The sequence below is a fragment of the Eleutherodactylus coqui genome, chromosome 1 (assembly GCF_035609145.1).
Source record: "Eleutherodactylus coqui strain aEleCoq1 chromosome 1, aEleCoq1.hap1, whole genome shotgun sequence".
Taxonomy (NCBI): domain Eukaryota; kingdom Metazoa; phylum Chordata; class Amphibia; order Anura; family Eleutherodactylidae; genus Eleutherodactylus; species Eleutherodactylus coqui.
Window position 1 is genome coordinate 456,674,966 of NC_089837.1, and position 25,673 is coordinate 456,700,638.

The 25,673-nt window shown below is 41.9% G+C and overlaps 1 protein-coding gene across 1 annotated transcript in view; it reads left to right on the plus strand.

Annotated features, from left to right (window-relative positions):
* The first annotated feature begins 535 nt into the window (after positions 1–535).
* Positions 536–25,673, plus strand: part of FAIM2 (Fas apoptotic inhibitory molecule 2) — a 31,069-nt gene continuing 5,931 nt past the window's right edge. The window contains exons 1-9 of the mRNA XM_066593732.1: positions 536–656; positions 9,007–9,187; positions 11,196–11,299; positions 11,498–11,562; positions 16,512–16,565; positions 18,021–18,071; positions 19,027–19,066; positions 20,375–20,412; positions 22,963–23,050. Coding sequence (XP_066449829.1) covers positions 642–656; positions 9,007–9,187; positions 11,196–11,299; positions 11,498–11,562; positions 16,512–16,565; positions 18,021–18,071; positions 19,027–19,066; positions 20,375–20,412; positions 22,963–23,050 — 636 coding nt within the window. The 5' untranslated portion in view covers positions 536–641. The remainder of the gene's footprint in view (positions 657–9,006; positions 9,188–11,195; positions 11,300–11,497; positions 11,563–16,511; positions 16,566–18,020; positions 18,072–19,026; positions 19,067–20,374; positions 20,413–22,962; positions 23,051–25,673) is intronic.

Below are 25,673 nucleotides of genomic sequence, written 5' to 3' on the forward strand. Positions count from 1 at the left end.
CTGAAAATAAACAGACAGAAGTCCTTTATATTACTTATTTTACTATAAACTGAAATACTGCCCTTATACTGTGGCTTGACCTAAATACATGTACAGCAACCTATTTTTGTCATTTTCCTTAGTAGAAGCTGGTTGTACACATTTGATATTGGCTACTATGGGATGCAACTACAACCATATTAATTTGCGATGTATTGCATTTTAATTGACTCGCTATTATTATAAGTGCATTTCTATGGGACGTAATATTTAGCAACAGGACAACCAGCGTGCGGGCCATTATTTACATTTCATCAAAGTTGTAATAATAATTTTCCAAATTGTAAACTATATAATTTTATGCATTCATGTTGATTTTCTGCAATCGCAGAATATCATTTAATTTCCATATTTCATATGTCCTTATTCCTTCCATTAGCCATATGCTGTTCTAGTAATTGCTAGTGCCTTGTGGATGCATGTGATTGCTAATTCCACCCCCATGAACTTGAACGCAGACCCACTGCTCCCCCTCCTGGATTATGGAGGAATGGTACAGTCCTGCGGACTGCTGGATGTTGCTAGAATATAAAGCATTACTGCTGCTTGTCCAGAGCTGAGCTGAGCGTCCGGTACCTGGAGAGAGAGCAAAGCGCAGCATCATGACCCAGGGAAAGGTAATCGCTACATCCTACTATTTCAACTAACAAAGCACAATACACAGATGTAAAGATCGCAATGTATTAACAGCTGCTCATATTACGTGTTACATAAGCCATTATGTATCTGCCAATCCATAGCATCCTAGCAAACTATAATTCACCTTGTGAGTGGAAGGTGTTGCATAAAATCAGATAATTCTAATATAGTAACATATTGGATAAAACGGCGCCTGCCGGCAAAATGTAACTTAAGAGGAGCTGGATGCATCAATTATGCAATGTATCGTCACTTCCAGATAGGTAAAACAAGCTGCTGGAGAGAATATCAATACTGCGTCACAAAAACTACTGAGCAGTCAATAAGGCAGAATGGATACAGCCCCCTTGTAAAGACCCAATATACACGGGAATAAGTGGTAACCCCCGCAGTGGTGCATTAACCCCTTTATTATAATTCCCATTTACACCAAACATATTATCTATCTCATATTTATCTATCTATCTCAATTCTATCTATCTATCTATCTATCTATCTACCCCATATCTATCTATCTATGTACCTCATATCTATCTATCTATCTATCTCATATCTATCTATCTCTCCCTCTCTCTTATATCTATCTATCTGTCTATCTAATAACTATCTACCTATCTATCTATCTCATAACTATCTATCTCATATCTATGTATCTGTCTATCTCATAACTACCTATCTCATATCTATCTATCTATCTACCTACCCCATATCTATCTCTCCCTCTCTCTTATATCTATCTATCTCATATCTATCTATCTATCTCATAACTATGTATCTGTCTATCTCATAACTACCTATCTATCTATCTCATATCTATGTATGTATATATCTATCTCATAACTATCTATCTCATATCTATGTATCTGTCTATCTCATAACTACGGTATCTGTCTATCTACCTATCCTTCTATCTATCTCATAACTATCTATCTATCTTGTATCTATCTTTCTATCTATCTCATAACTATCTATCTATCTATCTCATAACTATCTATCTATCTCATATCTATGCATCTCAAATCTATCTATGTATCTATCTATCTATCTCTCATAACTATCTATCTCATATCTATGTATCTGTCTATCTCATAACTACGGTATCTGTCTATCTATCTTTCTATCTATCTCATAACTATCTATCTATCTATATCTCATATCTATCTATCTATCTCATATCTATCTATCTATTTCATATCTATCTATCTCATAACTATGTATCTGTCTATCTCATAACTACCTATCTATCTCATATCTATGTATCTCATATCTATCTATCTATCTCATATCTATGTATGTATATATCTATCTCATAACTATCTATCTCATATCTATGTATCTGTCTATCTCATAACTACGGTATCTGTCTATCTACCTATCCTTCTATCTATCTCATAACTATCTATCTATCTTGTATCTATCTTTCTATCTATCTCATAACTATCTATCTATCTCATATCTATGCATCTCAAATCTATCTATGTATCTATCTATCTCTCATAACTATCTCATATCTATGTATCTGTCTATCTCATAACTACGGTATCTATCTATCTTTCTATCTATCTCATATCTATCTATCTATTTCATATCTATCTATCTCATATCTATCTATCTATCTGTCATAACTATCTATCTATATCATATCTATCTATCTATCTCATATCTATCTATATATCTCATAACTATCTATCTATCTCATATCTATCTATTTATTTCTGATCTATCTATATATCTCATAACTATCTATCTCATATCTATGTATCTGTCTATCTCATAACTACCTATCTATCTCATAACTATCTATCTACCTACCCCATATCTATCTATCTCTCCCTCTCTCTTATATCTATCTATCTCATATCTATCTATCTATCTCATAACTATCTGTCTATCTCATAACTACCTATATATCTCATATCTATGTATCTCATATCTATCTATCTCATATCTATGTATGTATCTATCTATCTATCTATCTATCTATCTATCTATCTCATATCTATCTATCTATCTAATATATATCTATCTTTTATCTACCTATCTATCTATCTCTCTCTCTATCTATCTCATAACTATCTATCTCATATCTATGTATCTGTCTATCTCATAACTACGGTATCTGTCTATCTACCTATCCTTCTATCTATCTCATAACTATCTATCTATCTTCTATCTATCTATCTATCTCATATCTATCTATCTCATATCTATCTATCTATCTCATATCTATGCATCTCAAATCTATGTATCTATCTATCTATCTATCTCTCATAACTATCTATCTCATATCTATGTATCTGTCTATCTATCTATCTTTCTATCTATCTCATAACTATCTATCTATCTTCTATCTATATCTCATATCTATCTATCTCATAACTATCTATCTCATATCTATCTATCTCTCATAACTATCTATCTATATCATATCTATCTATCTAGCTCATATCTATCTATATATCTCATAACTATCTATCTATATCTCAGATCTATCTATATATCTCATAACTATCTATCTATCTATCTATCTATCTATCTATCTATCTATCTATCTATCTATCTATCTCATATATATCTATCTTAATATTCAAATATCAAAACCAGCGGTTTCTACAATGACATGCATGCAACTAAATAATCTATTTTGAGGTTCCGGAGCAATGTATCATTAAAAAATGGGTCCTATCTAAAAATAGGTTGTGAATCACTGGGATAAGAGGAGGGGAGATGGAAGGCTGATTAACCTAAATACAGAATTGTATGTACATTTGTAACATTCTGCAATGCAATATTCTTTGGCTGTGCCTAATGGAAGAATGTATGATTCAGTGTATGAGTTATCTTCAATTACTTTGGCGCACTGTGCTACTCCTCTGAGCTACGTCCATTCCACGACATGTTTCAAAAATCAAAGAATACATATAATTTTGAGTTTTTGTGATGATGGTCTTCTCTCATTACAAAGGCCCCCGAAAAACAGCTGACTATAGTGATTGCTGTAGTGGAAATGTAGCATTACAGAGTGATTTCAAAGAATGGTGTAAAAGTAAAGGTAATTAGGGGTTCGTTCACATCAGTGTTCAGGGGGGTTCGGTTTCCTACTGCGTTCAGGGAGCAGGAAAACGGTACCCCCTGGCCAAACGGTTCTGTCTAATGGCGGATCAGAACACCGCTGAACAGACCCCCATTGACTATATTGGGGTTAGTTCGATTTTAGGCCAGCAGTCCGGTATTTTGACAGAATTTATAGGATGAAATAGCACAGCTTGCTGCACTATTTCATCCTGGTTTTTTTTTATGTGGAAATAAGCGGCAAATGGAACCACCGATTATGATGTGAACTGGCCCTTATTCACATAGCAGTCAAAATCAGGGACGTAGCTATAGGGGTTGCAGAGGTCATCGCTGTGACTCAGCTCTCCCTTGCAACACTAGTAAATGTGGCTGACAGTGCATGACATCATCAGAGAGGCAGAGGCCATCCTGTGGAGGAATCCTTGGTACACTCAAATGCTCTGCCCATCTTGAAGCTGCTGCAGCCTCGTTGGAAGTTTGAAGTGATCCTGGAAGATGTGAGCCAAATACTAAAGTAAAAACACAACCAAGAATATAAATCAACATATCAGGAGTGCACCAGGCATAAACATATCCAAAATATGTGTTCAACAGCAACCAGTAAACTTAAATGAGTGTCAACTCACCTGGTGCATGGTGGGATAACCCTGTTTTAAGGGTCTCTCATTACCTATCGTCGTGGTTGGCATATATAATCAGTCCTTGATTCCACGATCCAGAGTTCTGGAGAGCCGCAGGGAATCCAAGCAATCCAACGTGGGACGCTTGAAATGGACAGACCCAAAAAGAAAGGAGAAAAAGATCCGCGCTTGTGTGGATCCGACTGACTAGTAAATCCTCGCGATGTGGCTTAACATCTATTGCTTTTATTATTGAGCAACGCGTTTCGGCAACTTTTGCCTTTCTCAAGCTCAGAACAACTAAGAATATGTAGAGAGGGGTTTGTGGGGGGCATCATTACTTCATTACTTTCCAAGGGGAACTATTGCGGACATCATTACTTTTTTAGAGCACCAAGGGTGCATGGGCCAGTATTCAAACTCCATTACTTTGTGTGGGGCACTACTGGGGCACCATTACTTGGTGGGGTCTCTTTTATTTTGTGGGGACACTAATGAACAACATTATTTTGTGAGGACATTGTGACTTTGTGAGAGGCACTAAGGGGGCACTATTATTTTATGAGTGACACGAGGAAGGGTGCCATAACTGTTGGACACTAAGGGGTCACTATTACTCTGTGAAGGGCATACAGAAAGGCATTATAACAGTAGGGGAACTAATGGAGCATTTCTATTTTGAGGAAGACACGTTTAGGCACTAAGAGGGCATATTACTTTGCACAGACCAAATACTGAATTTTTACTGTGCAGGGCACAAAGTAGGCATTGCTATTTTATAGACACAATAAAATAAATATTGAGGGCACTGTACTGTGCAGGGTGCAAAGTGGGGCAGTGAGAGGGGCAGAGGTGATGAATTTATTTGAAGAAACTAGCTAAAGGAGTGTCTGCAAGACATTTTCACGGCAGTCTGGGTCAGGATGGATTTGCGCCTCCGGACACAGCCAAATCCACAGCCGCGAAACTCCATGACAAAATCCACAGGTCCAACTGCAGAACTGCATGAAGATTTTAAGTTATTTTCAATTTTGCATCTAAATCTTACTTTACAGTTGTGTGCCTTTAGCCTAAATAGAAGGAAATTGCCCATTTAGGACCTTCAACCTTTAACTAAAGTAGAAAGCAACTACAAATATCATCTCTTTCCCTGGTGGACGCAGAATAGCTTTGAAAGAATGAGGAGGAGCATTTATTGGCCTTTTAAATCTCGTTATGCCTACTAAGAGAACCTGTACCCCTCCCGACCCACGTCGAAAGCTTCTCACCCAGAAACCTACTGTACACTGATGAGGGGCAAAAACAGTGGATCCCAGCTGTGAGCCCGGCCGTGGCACTGCGTACGGCCATGTAATGTACTGCGCATAACGGAGTACTCACACAGGCGGTCATGCGCAGTACACCTTTTCTTGTTTATATTTCCCCCGCCGTCGCTTAGGGATGACACGGGTACCCGCAGCCCGTATACAATGTAGTTACGAATGGGCTGCGGGTATATCCGCGACCATAGAGCACAATGGGCTCTATGTTGCGGATATCTGCATAAAATAGAACATGCTACGCTCTGTTTTCTGCGAGTAATCACTTAATTCCAACCCGCTAATGGAGGATGATTGCGTCAGGGTTGAAATACGGAGGCCTTTAGCAAGACGTTTCATCTCTTCTCACCGATTGCATCATGAGGGGAGATGAAACTTCCACTTTCTTTTCAAACTTTTACGTGATCGCCATTATCCATTGAATAACGGCGATCAAGTGACCAGGAACCGCTCACCGCGGCCCCCCATGACATCTCCAGACCAAGGTCGCCGGGAGCAGGGAGACTTTAAATTTCCTGGGCAATTTTTGACTTTTGCGCATGCATCCGCCATTATGTGTTGGTGCTGTAGGAAAGGTGAACACTTTCTGCTGAGTTCCCTCACATGTTACAGGTGATCACTGCGGTAACCTTCTAACAAAAACGACTTTTCAAAGCAAATAGATTTATAGTCAAGAACTTCTGTACTCTAGTTATTTCTCGTGCCAAGAAGGTCAAATTTGTACTTTTGATATCAAGGAAATGTAGAATTGGGAATTTCACACTTTACTAGCCTGTACTAACACCGTGCTTCCTGTCATGACAGCGCATCTAGGTTTCCTTCACATAATAATGTGATCACCATGACTTTCAGCTCAGATGACTCTTACACAATGTTTTCTACTAAATGCTGTATCCATGGATATGACAGCCTGTGACTAACACCTTGGCTTCTGTGTAGAGGGGAGATGGTGACATGTTTATTGTGCCATATGACAATCACTCGGTTTGTACTAATACTGCATAGATTTCATTTGTTTTGTGCTGTGAAATCAGCAGCAAACTTTGTAATTTGTAGAAATTCTGTGCATCTTAACAGATATATTGACTTTGTGGAAGGCTAAAAAAACTAGGGAAAATATATTTAGATATTGTGGTTCCGATCTGTACATTTGAGGTTAAACATAATAATGTATCTACTGGTGTTGGTAGACCTAAAACAGCCAGAATGACCAAAAAAAACCAGAAGAACTCTTCCAGTTTTAAATGCACCTTATAGATGGTGAACATAGCAATCATTGGTGACACAGTAGACATCAAGTCGTTAGTCCACTTCTCCCCAGACATGTACTAGCTAGAGATGAGCGAGCGTACTCGCTAAGAGCAAATACTCGAGTGCCGGCGGGGAGCGACGGGGGAGAGCGGGAAGGACGGGGGGAGATTCTCCCCCCCCTGCTCACTCCCGCAACTCACCGCTCACCCCTGCCGGCACCGAATCTTTTGAGACCAGCGGGCAGGTACTTGCAAAAGGCAATACTCGCTCGGGTATTTGCCCTTGGCGAGTACGCTCGCTCATCTCTAGTACTAGCACATCCTCTGTTATTGACTGCACTACAGCGGAAATACATTGTTTTAGGTCATCTTCTAGTATCACCAATGGCACTCAAGATGAACATCTGTAAGGTGCAATAAAAACTTGAAGAGTTCTCCTATCTTTTCATGTCACTCTGGCTGTTGTTTGTCAATTAATTTAGTAATAAATCGACTTGCTTTTGCACCATTCTTTTTCAATCACCCTGTACTATAAAGGAGTGAAACGTAAAATGACCAAATTGCAAAAAAGGAGCTTTGCAAGGAAGCAGAAATGGGTGGAGGAACCCTGTTGTGTTGCATAAAGGCTTAATGGAGGTAGGAAAATGCGTTGCAACAATTGTGGAGGTTAACACTGTACTAGAGGTGGGCATGTACATGCAGAGGATACAGATTGAAAACAAATCTGGCATGTGGCGCGACCTTCCAATAAACAAACAAGAGACGAGAAGATAATCCAATACAAATTTGTATGTTCTCCCCATGTTAGGCCGGGCTCACAGAAACGAGTCAAATTCCGCATGTGAATTTCCACAGCCGCCTGCGATACGTTCTGGAAAGTAATAACGAATGGTTAGGGAAGAACGTTGATGCGATCTTTGTACACGTATGCACAGTGTATCGTCTACGCGAAAAAAAGATCGCCGACAGGGAAATTCTTGCTTTTCTATATATTCTGCTTGCTAGTTCCAAGCCATTCCGCTGCTCATACACAATATTAATTGCGTATGAGGACGCGCATCCTTTGATTTCAATGGAGGCCGTTCGCGCTAAAATGAACACTCTGTGATTTTTCTTCTGCTTGCGAAATGCGCAACTCATACCCGTGAGTGTGAAGCAAAATTGAAAAATACATGCCTTTCAATGCCTGGGCTTTACTGTTTGTGTGAGACCCCCCTTAGGCAGGGCTCACACAACTGAGTTGGATTCCGCATGCATGAGGCCCGCAGTGGATTCCGACTGTAATCCCAGCTGGTGACCCTGCATACGGCAAGTACCTATATTGCGTATGACTGTCGAGGCACGCAAGCAGCCATGTGCAGTACAGGTTTTGTTTCTTTTTTTTTGTATTTCCTGTGCTGTCGCTTAGCAATGACGCAGGTACCCACAGCTCATACACAATGTTAACTGCGTATGGGCTGCGGGTCACATGCATCCACTAACATCAATGGAGGCCGTCCTCCAAAAACATACTAATAGGGAACTTAGACTGTGAGCCCCAAGTAATGTACAGCCCTGCGGAATGAGTATGCGCCCCATTAATGTGTAAAGTAACTAAATAAACTTCTCTTTTCATTGTGTAAGCCAGAGGTAAAGCTTTTCTCAAGCAACATGTTTCTTCCTCAGTAATGCTGGATTATGTTACTTTTAACAGCTTTTCCCTACAGCTAGAGGCCGTATAATTCTACTAATCAATGCCTCTTGCTTGTGACTTTTATGTACAGCTGAAAACAGTGTGAAACCCCCAGTTGTACATAATCCAGCATTACTGAGGAAGAGACCTATTGCTTGAGAAACGTTTTACCTCTGGCTTAAGGTGCTTTTTGATGGAACTTTTCGAGTGAAAGTGAATGATAATAGTTGGGTTTAAATGCCGGCAATGACTGGACAACGAACAAGAACTGTTTATTGCTTTTCCCCAGGATTCTGCATGCTGAAATTTCTCAACGCTGTCTAATGTCCATTGCCGTTTATCTACTGCGCTAGGTTAAATCATTTTACAATATGTAATCCATTTTTCTGAAGGTGTCTGTCAATAACAAGCCTCCGGAGAATGGAGGAGGTAATGCAGACGTGCAATCGAGTACCCTGGCTCCTTCGGCACCTCCTTCCTATGAGGAAGCAACAGCAGGAGATGGGAAGAAAGCTGGTTTTCTGGCATCTCCAACTGTGACCCCATATCCCAACTGGACGCAGGAGGAGACAGGTAAATTTACAACCTTACCCCTTATTATTGTAAATTATTGTATTATTTCGGAGTTCTAGCAAATTTTCTAGAAACTTCTTATAGTTATAAATAATTAATTAAGTTAATTTGTTGAAACAATTTTGACCTGCTTGACCTCTGGGACCATCACTATTATCTAGAACAAGGGGCCCAACTTCATCTTGACCAAAGAGTTTCTTGCTATATTGTCTTTCTCCAAATGAAAATGAATGCGCTAGAAACAGGCACATATGAGGAATCTGTTCTTGATGGTCTTTTCTATGTAGAGTTGCTGTGTTGCATGGCCAACACCCTCCAACAATGAGGAACTGGGGCATATCATTCCCGGTAATGGTGTAGTTCCCAGCCATCAGACAACAACTTATCAAAAACTGTAAAACTGTCATAAAAAGTCATAAAAAGGTACAAAAAAAGTCATAAAAAGGTAGGACGACCCTTTAGGAATACATGTTAACCAGCTGTCAGCCAAACATTCAGTAATCACCCAAATTTCCAAATAAACATGTATGTGTGGAACGGCTGAGGGTGCCGCATATTCGAGGAAAGCAATTAATTCAATCTTTGCATAATCCTATAAAGTCTTATATTTTTAAGCACGAATGCTCAGCAGAAAGCGAGGTCAACAATTGTACGAACTCTGTTCCATTAGCATTGCCATAGAGTCGGATTATGTGTCTCATCTCTGCTTCTACAATGACACAAGCCTTGTTATCAAACCCTCTCTGTTGGAGCTCCTGGCTCCCCGGGTCACTGCTCTGTGCCCTCCCTTATATAGATTTTCTGCCTTTAATACTTGCTCTTTCTTAGTTTTTTTTTTCAATTACTTCTTGTGCTTCCCAGAAAATTGCAATGGGAGAATGGATATTGACGGGCAACTATATTGCTAGCATTCATTTCTATGAACACACAGCCGGCACCATTTCCCTTTGGTATGGGTTATGTGCACATACTAATGGATCCCCCTCCACAGTACGAGCAAACAAATGAGAATAAGTGGACCTTTACACTAAACACGTATCTTTCAGATGGTCACTTAGAAAAGTCACTGAAGCGTACGAATGACAGTTGTTTGTAAGCTTCTACACAGAGTGCTTACCGTATATTACTCACTCGCTGAGTAATCGCTCATAGGGAGTATCTTCACGTAAATTCGTTCGCAAGTCATTCCAATATGAACGACTGCAACTTTACACCAGATGACTCTTGATCAACCAGTGACTACATTTTAGGTGAGTGAAAACGAATGACTATCAACAGGGGTGTAACTTGAAGTTTCTGATCCCCAATGCAAAACCTGTAACAGGGCCCTCAACTATAATGCTTTATTCATAGTACTGGGCTCACTATATGGAGAAGAGAGGCCTTATGGGACCCATAAGGCTCCTGGGCCCGGGTGCAACCGCATCCTCTGAATATATAGTTACGCCCTTGACTAGCAACAAGCGAGCAAATTATGGCTCGTCATCATGTTAGTGGCCATGCTTACATGGAATGACTATTATCTACATTTGCTCTTTTGCACAATTATTTAGGCGATAGTTGTCCCATCTAAAGTCACCCTCAACAACCAAAGGCTCATGCCACTCTTTATGGGAAGGGGCTGGTATACAATAAACACTGGGCCTTGTGAAAGGAATATCCCCTGATAACTCCATCAACTACCTATATGGGAGAAACGCATTGGGATGGATGCGGTGTTGGTCTTTCAGCAGGGTTAACCCCCATTGAGTGGGGGTCATTTTAGGTCTTGATGGCCTGTGTTTTGCAATGATTTAATAAACTGGTGTAAGTGTAATTTATCCTATTGAAGGGTATATGTATTGTTAGTTGGGTGATTTTGTAGGAGTTGTTACATACAGACAGTGTTAAGCTAGTAAAAGGAATAGATCAGATTCTTCTCTGTGGCCTGGAATATGCAGGCACTTAAATGCTTGGTCACCGCACTGCTGTGGGTAGTGAACAGTCAAACTGTCACTTTCTCATACAGGCAGCAGCCCCGGCTACGGCAGCGGGACCTATCCAGGAGACACGGAGATGCTGACTTCCATGAGCTGGGAGGATGACAGAGTACGCCGGTCATTTATTAGGAAGGTAAGTGTGGGTTAAGAGTTGTACAGTGTAAAGTCAAGCAATTTCATAATGAAAACATCAAAGTGGGGGCAGAAAGACGAAGTTGTGTGAGGTTGAACACAGAGCCATTGTTCTGGTGGAGCAACGTGACAGTGGTGATATCATGGCATTGTATCCGCGCTGTCAAATAAATGCTCTTGTTTTCTTCTTATTTTTTAGGTGTATTCAATCCTCTCCTTACAGCTGCTGGTTACCGTGGCCATTGTGGCTCTTTTTACCTTCTGGTAAGTATTAGATATCAGTTTAATATTACTGTAATGCGGTATATCTGCTTACAGCATTAACTCCTTAAGGAACAGGCTGCTTTGTACCTAAAGGACAAGACATTTTTGGGGGATTTTACCCATGTGGTGGCTTTACTGCTCTATTTTTTTTTCCCTTCAGCTACCAAAATTATTTTTTCTGCTTTTTTTCTGTGACATATAGGGCTATTTTTTATCTTTTTTCATTAACTTTTTTTTCCTGGTTTTTTTTTGTTTTATTGAAGAGGGGGAGCAAAAAGTTAAAAGAACAATAAAAAAGATAATGTATAGCTGTTTCTTTTTAAAATTAGTATATTTACGCTAAAATAAAGTTCAAGAATGGTTTCCGCATTTTTTTTGGACGTTTTGATATGTAATCTGTATAGTCGCGGATTACAGGATGCATATGGCGACGGTTTTGGTTGTTATCGCCTGTGGGTCATGCATATATTGATGTATATATTTTAGTTTTATTCTGAATTTTTTTTTTTTTACTTATTTTTGTAACCTTCTTTTTTATGACCCCCATGGGGTCATTCACATTGTATTATTTTTTTATTTCATACTTTTCCGCTATAGTTGGGGCATCCATAAGGAGCCCCAGTTACAAGGGGAGATATTCCCCTGTAGTGACGGTAGTCACTAACACAGGTGTTCACGGTCTGCTAGGACCCTGCAGCTCTGCTGTGACAGAGATCGCTGGGTTGGATAGTGGAAGTACTACTTCCACTTTCACTGTTTAGTATATAGTGCTCATTGAACACTATGTAGCCTGGGAAGGAGAAGGCAGAAGCAATTAAAAATAGCTTCTCCTCCAGGTCCTCAGATGTAATTTACAGCCAAAGACCCGACCTGCTCCTGCTTGATTGCAGGAGTAGAGGCTTTTATCCCATGCTGTAGTTTTGCTATCGGCCAGGATTAAAGCCATATTTTTACCGTACTTAGTCCTTAAGAGGTTAAAGGGGCTTCTCCCGTGACTGTATTTCTATTTTCTGTACTCAGTGAATGGTTACGAAATAATAAAAGAGTCTATACTGAAATGTTTTGTCCACTTGTAGTGTCGCTCAGGTTTTGGGATGGTCGGCCTGGAGGGAGGGGGACTGGTGCTTACTTTGGGCAGGCTTGGTATTACTGCAGGAAGAAACTCTGGTCACAGGTATCTCTTGGGGTTAGCCAATGCAGTGGTAAATGAGTCGAGACAGGCTACATCAAGGGGGTCCAACCCGTAGCCCAGGGGCTGTATGCATCCCAGGATGGCTATGAATGAGGTCCAGCACAAAATCGTAAACTTACTTAAAACATTATGAGATTTTTTACACCATCAGATGTTACATGTGCCCCTGGTGACTTAGATAAGCATTCTTAGTTGATTAAAGGCAAGGGTGTAATGATCACAGTTGCAACATGTGCGACCATGAACAGTGCGGAGGGGTGGTCATACATGGCTGAATCTGGAGGATGCGGCAGGCAGTACCTGGCATCGGCAGGCTGTGAGCTCATGTACGGGATCATACAGATAACAAGGCAGTGGGCAGAACTTGCAGCTCTGTGACTGCTAGACTCATTCTCTCACTCTGGGTCCAGCCGGCGTCCTGCAGTGGTAATTCTCCTTCCTGTCCTCCTGAGTCTTAACCCCTCCTATCCAGAATCAAGGTGAAGATCAGAGACAGTGGTCTCATCATGGCCAGCCAACACCGTATGTCCGTCCCCTGGTGTCAGAAACGGGCTGTGGCAGGTTTCTGTGTCCAGGCTGGCATGCAGTAGCGAGCACTGACATCAGTCTGTAGTTTATAGGACCTGGCGGTGGGGGTTATCTGGAGAATGACTGGGGTTGTTTGGAGAACAATGGGGATTGTTTGGAAAACTTGGAGTGTTTCTCAAATAAAATATCAAATATCCTACTAGTTTTATGTTGCCCTCTTTTACTTCTAAAATAAAACAATATAAAAAAAAAAAACTGTGACATATTATCTTAGATATGTTCATTTTCTATATTAGTGATTACAAACTTGGGACCTGCTTGACGATTTTAAAAGACTTTCTAAACGGGTCGCTGCATAATTCGGATTATTATGTGAGGACCTATTTGCTTATTTGTGGTGGCAGATATCATGAAAATTATTCACGGAACTTTCTTTTGCTTAGAGCTTTTGTTAGTGTTTGTGTATTTAATGTGCGGCCCAAGAAAACTCTTCTTCTTTTAATGTGGTCCAGAGGCGCCAAAAGATTGGACACTCCTGGGTAAAGGCCCATTAACACGGAGCAATGATCACTACTAAAAAAAAAAAAAAAAAACGCTAAAAGGCGATAGTTTTAGCGATAATCGTTTTGTCTAAATGTGCGCCCATCAGGCACGTTTCGTGCACTGGTAGCTGATCGTTAAATTCAGTCCAACCTAAAAATCGTTGGTCACTCTTATCAGCAGTTCTCTCACAGGGAGTGCTGATAGCATTGTTTCCAGCTGGAGAACAAATGATCTGAATGCAGATAAGAGCCCTCGGGCTATTAACTGCTTTCAGCTAAGGCTTCATTTGCATACTTAATTGCTCTTAAGTAGCTGAGTAGCTATTTATAGTTTATGCAAAATGATCACTCAAAGCTGTCACTCAAACTGTCGTGATGATGGCAGTGGTGATTGACTTTTCCTATCTGCTGTATCTGACTCATCTCAGCGACAAATGACCATGTTAGACTCTTCAGAGGTAACGCACTCCATCTGTGTCTATCACAAGATCGCAGCGGGACCCGACCCGAGCGTCTGCAGAGAGCAGTGCGTCACTCACCTGCTCCGCATGCGCAGAGCGGAGGCGGGGCCGGGGAGTGACGTTTCTGTACGGGGCTCTGCGAGCATGCCGCGATTTGTTTGCCGTGCGAGATTTCGCGTGGCCAAATCGCGGACATCTGCCTAGGATTGCGTTTGTTAACGCAATCCTATGGCAGCTTCCAGGGGCGGAAATTCCGCGGGAAATCTCGCCCCGGAATTTCCGCCCGTCTGCAGGCGGCCTTAGGGCCCTTTTGCACTGAAGAATTATTATACTGAATGCAGGAATCTAAAAGTTAATTGTTCAGTGTAAATGCTGCCAGAGACTTCTGAGCAATGAATAATAATTTGTTCGCATATCTTCATCAGTCGGTTTCAGCAGGCATAAAAATCAAATGTGTAAACAGGCAATCATTCATCTAAAAAAGGCGGCCTGTTTACTGTGATTGGAACCGGGCAGCCCAGAAGAGATCTCCGGCCCGATCTGCCTCCAGTCACTGTATGATCATCACTCCTGTGTCCCATGTAAAAGAACTCTTACATTGGCTCTTTCTATGTCACACTGTTTCTGTGCATTTTTTCATCTCTGGGGCCGTCCCTTTTTGCCAGCATCAACCAAATTTTAGTCACTGGAAAACTCCTTTAAGACAGTTACCTAATTAGTAAAAATTATAGTTTCAAGCTAGAGCTGCACATTAATTTCTACTTGGATTCCATAAGGGTTCTATATTGTATGAAGCTGTAGTGTGGGACTATTCTGCTGTTCTGTACCTCCTTATGCCACCAAATTCATATGGAGACATTCTTTGTAATATAATACCCTATAGAAACCACATATGGTGGTACAAGGTCTGCTTATAAAGATACACTAGTAATTACACAGCTCTACTACATGCATGTCGCACACACAGCTCTGCTACATGTACATCACATACAGCTCTGCTACATACATTCTTCATACAACAGGGATGAAAAGCAGCACAGCAGAGTCTGCACACACTGATGACCACTGGTCATGTGACCCCAGACTCCTCCCACACAGGTGGCTGATCACATGACAGAGACATCATGACAGGTCCTGTAAGCATACGGCTGCTGTAGGTGTTTATTAGTATTCTATTCCCTACAAACCCCTGCGGCCTTAGTTGCAATGGAATACTAACAAACACCTAGCAGACCTTTGATGGCGTCACTGTCATGTGATCAGGGGCGGAGCATGTAACTCAATCTTGCTCCACCCCTGATCATCCGAAAGTGAGTTACATGCTCCGCCCCTAATTACTTGACAGTGACTTCATCACAGGTTCTTTCAGCTGGAGGTCATCCAGAGTAAGTGATGCATCCCCTATAAATCCCTGAGGCCTCAGTTCCTATGGAACACGACCAGTGATGACGTCAACTTCATGTGATCAGGGGCGGAGCATGTAACTCTCTGACTCGAGATGAAGGACCTTTGATGATGTCACCATCATGTGATCAGGGGCGGAGCATGTAACTCACTCAGTCACTCACGGACAAGTGGTTGTTAGTACTTTGATAGGTGAAGTCGGAAGCATACAGAGGTGCAAAAGGACCCCATAGACTTCTCGGGGTAACTTTTAGAGGCTCAGTGCAACTTGGAGTTCATAAAGAGATGTAATACTGCAGTGTGCATGTGGCTAATATAGCCAAGATGGAATACAGCTGACTACAACAATAGCCAGAATGACGGAAACAACTCAGCTATGCTGTTTCTGTAACTCCATGGAAGTAAGTTGGAGTTATACAAACAGAGGAGCAAAGGTAGCTACAATGTTTCCACAATTCCCAAGTTACAGAGTGTACTGCAGGGTGCTCTGCTATTTCTTTCCACCCGACTGTCCCGGCCACTCCATTAATGGTGGCTGGGGGCATTGGTGGCCATAACTCAACACTGGTGCAGTTCCTAAAAGTGGAACCGTACCTACCAGATTTCTTTGGCATAGCCTGTGGAAATATCTAAAAAGTCTGAGATGGAAATACTTCTTTAACATGTTCCTTATAGGGATAGAATGCAAGCGACTTTGTGACATTACAGTAATTTGCACAAGACATTTTCTAGTATCATTGAATCGTATGATACAACATAGACAATTATATATATATAATACTATAACACAATAATATCCAATCGTATCTGCTTGTCTTCCAGTGACCCAGTGAAGGAATATGTTCAAGACAACCCTGGCTGGTACTGGGCTTCCTAGTGAGTATGAGTATAAAACCTGAATTACTGCATCATGACACAAATGTCATAAAATATAAGTAACTGCAAATAGATTGCTTTACTGTTTTTATATGCATTCCACATCTCATATTCTACTGTATATTCCTATTTTTATGAATTAACCCATTAGAACAGATCATTTTGGCAAGTGCTAAGCAACTGGGTTCTTGTCTGCTGGTACTCTGGGGATCATTACCTGGGCTCACTGAAGAAGGACCATGATTGGACAAAATATCATCACATTATATGACGTTGACTTTCTCCCCAAAATTTTGCCAAATTTGACAGTGTATTGGATCAAGTCGAAATGTGCTTAGCAGATGTAATTAAAATATGACAGAACTGGTTCACATCAGCGTTTGGGGTTCCGTTTTCCTGCTTCATTTAAGTCGAAAGAATATGGCACGCCCTGGCCAAATGGATTTGATTAATGATGGAATCCAACGGCACAGAACATACTCAACTGATTATAATGGGGTACGGTCGTTTTTTTGGCCAGGCTTCTGGCTTTGGAAATGATAAAATAGTCTAGCATGCTGCGCTATTTCGTCCTCTTTTGAAACGCTGATGTGAATGAGCCTTACTTTTGCCATCTTGAACACACTAATGCTATCAACAACCCATAATGTATGTTATGCAACATGTTGCTTTATAAACCAATAGGCGTTATTATTATTATTATTATTATTAAAGGGCCACTCCAGTAATTTTTCTTTTCAGTTACTATGCAGCTATTCCCCTGGTATATATAAGTTAGCTAATGTTACCTTGGTTAGTTATTTCTTTCTATCTGAAACTCCTGGCCTCTTTTTACTCAGATGGTCATGTGATCTCAATTCTGACCAGCTCAGATCTGCCTGGGGTTATGATGTCAGAAACTAGTCAGTTTCTCAGTCTGCGTGATACTGTTACTTGGAATGTACCACAAAAACTGCCTAGAGAGGGACATAGACACTCCTGTCACAGTTACTGATGATGATCACGCAGCTTCTGTCACACAGTTATAATAGAGGAGATCACAGTTCATCGCCTTGACTGTATACGTATGATCTGTAGCTTATTTAGGTGAATATAGAAGGTAATTATTATTAAACTATCCCCCTAGGCAGAATGATATAACCTCTAGTTAATACTGTGCCGATGCATCATGGGATAGATTTGAATGTGAAAGTAAAAAAATCTCAAGATGGGGTCTGATAAGCATCAGACAGGTAGCTGCACTGCATGAAAGTGACTGCAACGCACAGAGGATACCTACAGAGTGTGATGGTCAATCAAGTGAGGGGGCAGGGATGGAAATTGTGTTTTCTCTAGAGTGTCCCTTTAATAGTTAAGCTGAAAAAATGGTTATGTATCCATGAACGTAATAAGAAATACAATAGAAATCTTCTGTACATTCATCAGTTTTTATATGTCTTGTTTTCTTATTGGCAGTGCTGTTTTCTTCATAACATATCTGGTTCTTGCCTGCTGCACCGGGCCAAGGTACGATCCTATTACAGGCCATCAAGTGAAGTACAGTTAAACTGGTGCAAAGGGGGCGACAAGATGTTGCATCAATTAAACCCCAAGATACGTTTAGTCCACAAAATCCTACAACTCGTACGCTTCGCCAACAAACACACTCAATGGAGCAGCACAGCAATGTTAGGCCTCCCTCACACAGGGCGTTTTATACAGCGTTTAGCGCTGCCTTTTCAGCCCAGCGCTAAACGCTGTACAACACTCCCATTCATTTCAATGGGGCTGCTCACACAGGGCTGAAAACTCAGCGCCTTCCAACGCTGCGCTTTGACAGCGATGCATGTTCTATTTTTGGCCGTTTTCAGCCCTGCGTCGCCCATTGAAATGAATGGGCAGCGGTTTTAGCACTGCTGAAAACGCGGCAACACTTGGTGCCACGTTTTTGGCAGCGTTAACCGCTCGACGATTTTCGGGGTGAGGGCTTGCAATAGAAGCCCTACCCCAAAAATCAGTCCCAGCTAGGTAGAGAAAGGAAAGAAAGTAATACTCACCTAGCCGCTGTGGTCCGGGTCGCGGCCGCTGCTCTCTGCCGCTGATCCGGGCTTCCTCAGCACTCCCAAGTCTATTGCTGAAGGCCAGGTTTGAGAACCCCGGCTCTGGCAATAGAATGCTGTGATTGGTTGTTGGCGCTTGCTCGATACCCAATCACATCCCTTCATTGACTGTCTTAGCCAATCAGAGCTTGCCAGCGCTGATTGGCTGAGACAGTCAATGAATGTCTAACCGGAATTGTGGTCCCACTTCACAGGCCTCATAGTGAAGACTGCCTTGAAAAGTTATCTATAGTTTTCCACAGGACTGAAGGCAACCCTACTGAGTTACCTTAACATTTAATACGGTATGTTATTGTGATACATAAAAAATACTTCATGCCCAATAGTAAAGTATTATACTCATCACTTCTCATTCTTTACAGGAGGTATTTCCCATGGAACCTGATTCTCCTCAGCATCTTTGTAAGTATAGCGGAAACTCATATATGCATCTATCTCTGCTAGAGATGAGCGAGTATACTCGCTAAGGCACATTACTCGAGCGAGTAGTGCCTTAGCCGAGTATCTCCCCGCTCGTCTCTAAAGATTCGGGGGGCAGGGAGCGGCGGGGGAGAGCGGGGAGGAACGGAGGGGAGATCTCTCTCTCCCTGTCTCCCCCCCGCTCCCCGCCGCAACTCACCTATCGCCCGCGCCGGCCCCCGAATCTTTAGATTTGAGTGGGGAGATACTCGGCTAAGCCACTACTCGCTCGAGTAATGTGCCTTAGTGAGTATACTCGCTCATCTCTAATCTCTACGTCTTGTGCTACAACCCAAACACTGCCAGAAACTGTTAGTCAACTTTTTAATGGCGTAAAAACTTTAGGTTTAAAAACTCGAAGCCCAGTCACAACGGTTTACCAGTACCTCGCCACGAACAGAAAGTGAGTCTATTATGTAATACAAGATTTCAAGCATGGCTGATTGAACCGATTCTGTTCACAAATATTAAAAATGGCAGAAACATACTGTTAACCGCATTTTATTTTCGCCATCCTCTCCAATACTCCCCCTATTGGTGGTCCAGTGTTTTTCAATCTCCTCTGGCGATCTAATGGTTGTTTAGCTATTCGTGTCCAGTGACCAATCCTGGTGGTCCATTTCTATAATAGGTCTAATAGTCTCATTACTTAATAGTATTTTTTGGGGTAGTATAAGGGATAATAAGAATAAAAGTATTTTCTGACGGCACCTTCCAGTTCAATCTCCAGTAAATCGCAACATCTAGGAAATATTCTATCCCCTTCAGCTTCCTCTTGACCCTTAATTTCTACGTTTGGTGGCTGAAGGAGATAGTTCATGCCACACATGTGAAGGACATCATTACCCTGCATTATTGTTGGATAACCCCTTTAAGGTACAAGTCTTGTGTTACTCCACCTAGACAGTGCTGCCCACTTGATATAGTTGGAGGATATAGTCATATACCTTATATATCACCCCAATTTTTCGTAGTATGTAAGCTCGTTGGAGCAGGCCCCAACCCCTACTATGGTATCTCCATCAATTGATTAATATATGTAACCGTGGTTTTGTTTCTATTCCTCCTGTTTTGTAAGAGCTGCGGAATATGTTGGCGCTATATAAATAAAGAGTATTATTATATAACAACACAGCCAGGGTTGACCTGGAAGGAGAGCACTGACATGTATGCTGCTGCCTTTACCTACAGATACTGGCATTGTGCAGACTTCACATTTCATTGTTCATAATTAAGTGCTTCTGTTTGCAGACTCTCTCCATGGCATACGTTACAGGGATGTTATCCAGGTAAGGAGTCAGGACATGGATTAGCTAGAAAGTTGTTTTCAGGCATTAGTATCTGGGGTCAAACTACTACAATAATACAGAGGTTGTCCCATGAAGAGGTCTCATACCAGAGGGTCTGCCATTCAGGATCCCATGGATGAGCCAGAGAATAGAGCCACAAGAGTGACAACCCTGGCCCGACCACCCATTCATTTATTACTTGCTCATCCATACCTTTGATTGACTGATATGAAATACTACTTTCTTTCAAACTTCCAATGTAAAAAGTAAAACCACAAATATTCTATATGACACCTAGACACTAAACTAAACGCCGAACAAGAACCTCACGGTGCTCATTCGTCGTTGGCTCACGTTTAGACTGAACGATTATTATCGTTCACTTTCATCCGATTATAATCATTCCGTCTAAACATACCTTAACGCTTTTCTTTTAATTGCATTAACTTTAAATTCCTTGCTCTTGGCCTTGAGACCTGTTGCCTAAATTCTGAATCTATCCTTCAATTTAGGCAGCCGGCAATGGTCCAATGAACTTCATAGGCAGGCCGTTCTAAAAGACAACACGTCTGCTTACAGAAATGTTAAAGGGAGCCTGTCAGGTCCCCTAAGCTGCCAAGGCTGCGGGCAGCAGTGCATAGTGACAGTCTCACTGGTCTGTCTCTCATACCAATCAGTTTAGTGGTTTTGCAAATCTTACTTTTGAAACTTTGCAGGGCTGGACTGGAGAGGAGTCCAATAATGCTTATGTATAAATTCCCCCTCATCCTGACATCCTTCTCCCTCCAGATGTTGATGGACAGATCATTCTTTAGTGGCCCAAAAGGGTCCTACAAAAGCGCCTTGCCTTTAAATGGTGGCATGTATAACCAGGAGGGGTTAACCCCTACTTAATATGCCCTATGACAGAGCTATTAATAATCTGCCAGGTTGACAATTCTTATTGGTTCCCGGCAGATTGAACTCTGATTGGCTGTAAGCCAGTGGAGTGACAGTTGGGAGGCAGTTAATCGTGCAGGTCAGGGGAGTGAAGAGAGAAAGGGGTAGGAGAGGAGTCGTATCATAGTTATAGTGAGAAGATCGTCAGTCAGTGAGATATAAGTCAAGTCAGAACAGTAAAATGCACAAAGCGTTTGTCAGTAAGTCGACAAGTAAACAAATGAACTGTATAGTTAGTCAGTGTGACCATGTGTGTAGTTGAGAGGAGTTAGTCAGACAAGTGAGAGAGTTAAATAGTGAAAATCTTCAGGCGTCCATCAGAGAGAGAGAGGGCCAGTGTTAGTGTGTATAGAGAGTGAGTTAGGATTACTGGGAGAAGAAAGATGCCTGTCAGCATTGCAATCAGCGAGCTGCCGGAAGCTACCGGAAGAGTTCTTCGATCTAGAAGAGAGTTGAGGCATGTCACAGGAGAGTCCCTGCGAGTTGGCCGAGACATGAGAGATAAAACACAGAAGTATTCATTTTCCTGTGGGGAGAAGGCCCAAAACACAGAGCAGAGTTATAATTGCAGACACCAGAGCCACGGAATACCCTCATAACCTGGGCCAAAACGAAGGTATATACTGCTCACAGTTCACACCACTGAAGAGCCATTAAACCGATCCAATGAAAACTACCAGCACTGCCATATGTTACGCAGAGCATCATCTCTGTCTGTAACCTGAAGAATCCTATGCACATTAGTCCTATTAATGACACTCCTAACATGTAAAGAAAATAACCACTTTTACTGAAAGGCTTGTATGTGTCCACTGATATATGATCGCTACTGACATCAACAAAGAGATGGAAAAAAAAGTTATTACGTATTTTTTTCTTAAACCCTGTTTTTGTGATTTCTTAATTGCATCACATTTAACATTCTTTTGCTAATGTAGCACTGGCGTCATGAATTATAAAAAAAAAATTGCAACAACACCACGAAGAGGCCGCATTTACGTGGGCAATAAAAACGCGTGATTTCAGAGCACTTAAGCAGCCGTCTCTTACACTTCTGTGTTAGTGAATCAGAATTTAGACAATAAGTCTCAAGACCAAGAATGGGGCATTTAAAGCTAGTGCAATTAAAAGTGAAATAACTATGTAGAGAAGTCATTTACTTGTTATTATCAATGCATATTAAATAGATCTGGTTTTAGCACGAATCGCTGCTTTTACACATTTGGGTCCACAATAATCTTCAGCACTATGATGGAGTAGTCTGAGTATCATCCCATGATCACACCAATAGCACCATTAGGGCCAATAGGTTCACATGTATGTTGTAGTTGATACTGGACAGATATCTGTAGGTGTTCAGGTAACCGGCTAAAGGTTGACTCAGCCTTCTATCCTTCCGAGGTCGGTAAAATGAGCACCCAGCTTGTTGGGGTTGGGGGGGAGGGGGTAAAAGATGACTGGGGAAGGCAATGGCAAATCACCCCACTAAAACAGTCTGCCAAAAAAAACTCACAATATGACGTCACCCTGGGACTCAGTCATGACTCGGTGCTTGCACCAGGGGACTTTACCTAAGAGACGTTTTACTCTCTCAATATTCTTTATTTTCAGCTATTATAACACCAAGTCTGTGATCCTGTGTCTTGGAATCACTGCGCTCGTCTGCCTTGCCGTAACCTTATTCAGCTTCCAAACTAAGGTGAGAAGTTATTATGTTACTGCGAGTTTCCTACTGTTAAATGGGAATCCTTACATTGTGTATCCCACCAGACTCTGAGTTTGGGCTCATTCACACAAGCGTCTATATATCATGTATTGCGTAAATCACTCATGTGAAAATCGGACATGTGAATGCACCCTAAGGCCGCATTTATGTGGGCAATAAAAATGCACAAAACTCATGTGTTGCAATAAACCATTATTTACAATGGGCGTACTTACATGAGTGATTGCATAATGCTGCAACAAAGAAAAATCACAGCATGTCCTATTTTTGGGGTGATATCATCCATTATTTTCTATGGGAGCAGAAAAACTTTTTTTTAAAAACAAAATCACATACAGATGTGACTTTTATGCGCACGCAATGTGATTTTTTTTCTTTATTTTTCCCTATTGCAATTTTCACGCGGATGAAAATTGTATATCCAGATATTCAATGCATTTTTCCCACAAAATGCCTCGCATTCGCAGGGTAAATCACATGTGTGACAAACACTGAATCATCCATACTAGAACCAACGACAGAGGAAGAAGTCTCCAGATTGCTCTTCATTGCTCGCCCCACCACCTGCGCTAGCAACCCTCTCCCCTCTCACCTTCTCCGGTCCTTTTCCCCAGATGTCATTACTTACCTCACCACCATCTGCAACCTCTCCCTAGCCTCTGGCACCTTCCCCTCCTCATTCAAACACGTCATTATATCCCCTCTGCTAAAAAAAACAACCAATGGCCCGACCGATGCTGCCAACTACCGACCCGTCTCAAACCTCCACGTCATCTCCAAATTACTAGAACACCTGGTCTACTCCCGCCTCATACGCTTTCTCTCTGACAACTCTCTCCTCGACCCCCTCCAGTCTGGTTTCCACCCTTTACACTCAACCGAAACCGCCCTCACAAAAGTATCAAATGACCTGGTGACAGCAAAGCTGAGAGGTGACTACTCCCTACTAATCCTCCTTGACCTCTCTTCTGCATTTGACATTGTCGACCATAACCTCCTCCTTGCTATGCTTCATTCTGTAAGCCTAAAGGACACTGCTGTCTCCTGGTTCTTCTCCTACCTCTTTGACCGCTCTTTCAGCATCTCCTACGCTGGCTCTATCGCCTCTCCCCTTCCTCTCGCTTTTGGGGTCCCCCAGGGCTCGGTCCTTGGTCCCCTCCTATTCTCTATCTTCACACCCCCAATTGGACAAACCATGCACAAATTTGGCCTCCAATACTATCTCTACGCTGATGACACCAAAATATACACCTCTTCCAGTGACATCTCTGAACCTTTCCTCCAAAGTATCACAAACTGTCTGTCCGCTGTCTCTAATACTTTGTCCTCCCTTTTCTTAACCGTAAAACTGACCTCATTTTTCTGCCTTCCAACCGACCTCCCCTCAACATCTCCATTCTAGTGTCTGTCATCATCATAACTCCCAGACGGCATGCCCGCTTCCTTGGGGTCACACTGGATTCTGACCTCTCCTTTACCCCCCACATCCAATCTCTGGACCGAACATGTCACCTACACCTCATAAATATTGCTAAAATCCGTCCGTTCCCCACCACGGACACGTTAAAGACACTTGTTTTCGCCTTCATCCACTCCCAACTTGACTACTGAAACTCTTTATTCATTGGCCTTCCCCGTACCAGAGTCGCTCCTTTCCAATCCATTCTAAACCCAGCAGGTAGGCTCATTTTTCTATCCAGCCGTTACTCAGAAGCCTCTGCACTATCTCACTCACAAAGCTCTCCATACATCGCTTTCCTCCTGTCAGTACACCACCCAGCCCGCTTACTCCGATCCGCTTACACACTTAGACTAAACACCCTTCTAATATGAACCTCACATGCTCACCTCCAGGACCTCTCTAGAGCAGCACCCATCCTCTACCCCAAGGCATCTGGACAATTCCTGATGCACAAAATTTCAGACGCGCTTTAAATATGCACCTCTTCGGGGAGGCATACCAAATCTCCTGACCTAGTCCCCACTCCTCCCTATGGCTCCCCACACCTTCCACCATGCTTATTGCATACGACCTCTATCCCTGCACCTCCTTACCGCCTCCACCCGTTTGCTTTCTAATAGCTGATTTCCATAAGTAATTTCCGTACTGCCTGTGTTCCCCCGTGCCTTATCTCCCCTCCTGTACCTCCTGTATCACCCCCACCCTATTTGTTTCAAACTGATTGTATATCACATGTAATTGTTGTATTGTGTGTGCTCTCCCATGCCTGAAAGAGCTGCAGAATAAGTTGGCGCTATACAAATGAAGATTATTATTATGTGTGTAAAAATGATATCGGTCCACGTTTCTTGGACCAGTATCGTGCTTGCCTTTGTAAAGCTGGTCTACTTGATATCCTGCAGATTTTAAATCTGTATAGCAGGTCAATTCTGTGCTGAGTTTTTCCACACAATGTGAATTAAATTTGGTAAATGGGTTGTTCAGCTGTAGACTATTGATGGTCTTTAGGACAGGTCATCAATAGTAGATTATCAGGGATCCACCACCCAGAATACCGGCTAAACAGTTGTTCACTGGGCTGGCGCACTCATGCTTCCCACAGAAATCAGCTCAGTTCTCACTGCTGGGGCCTGG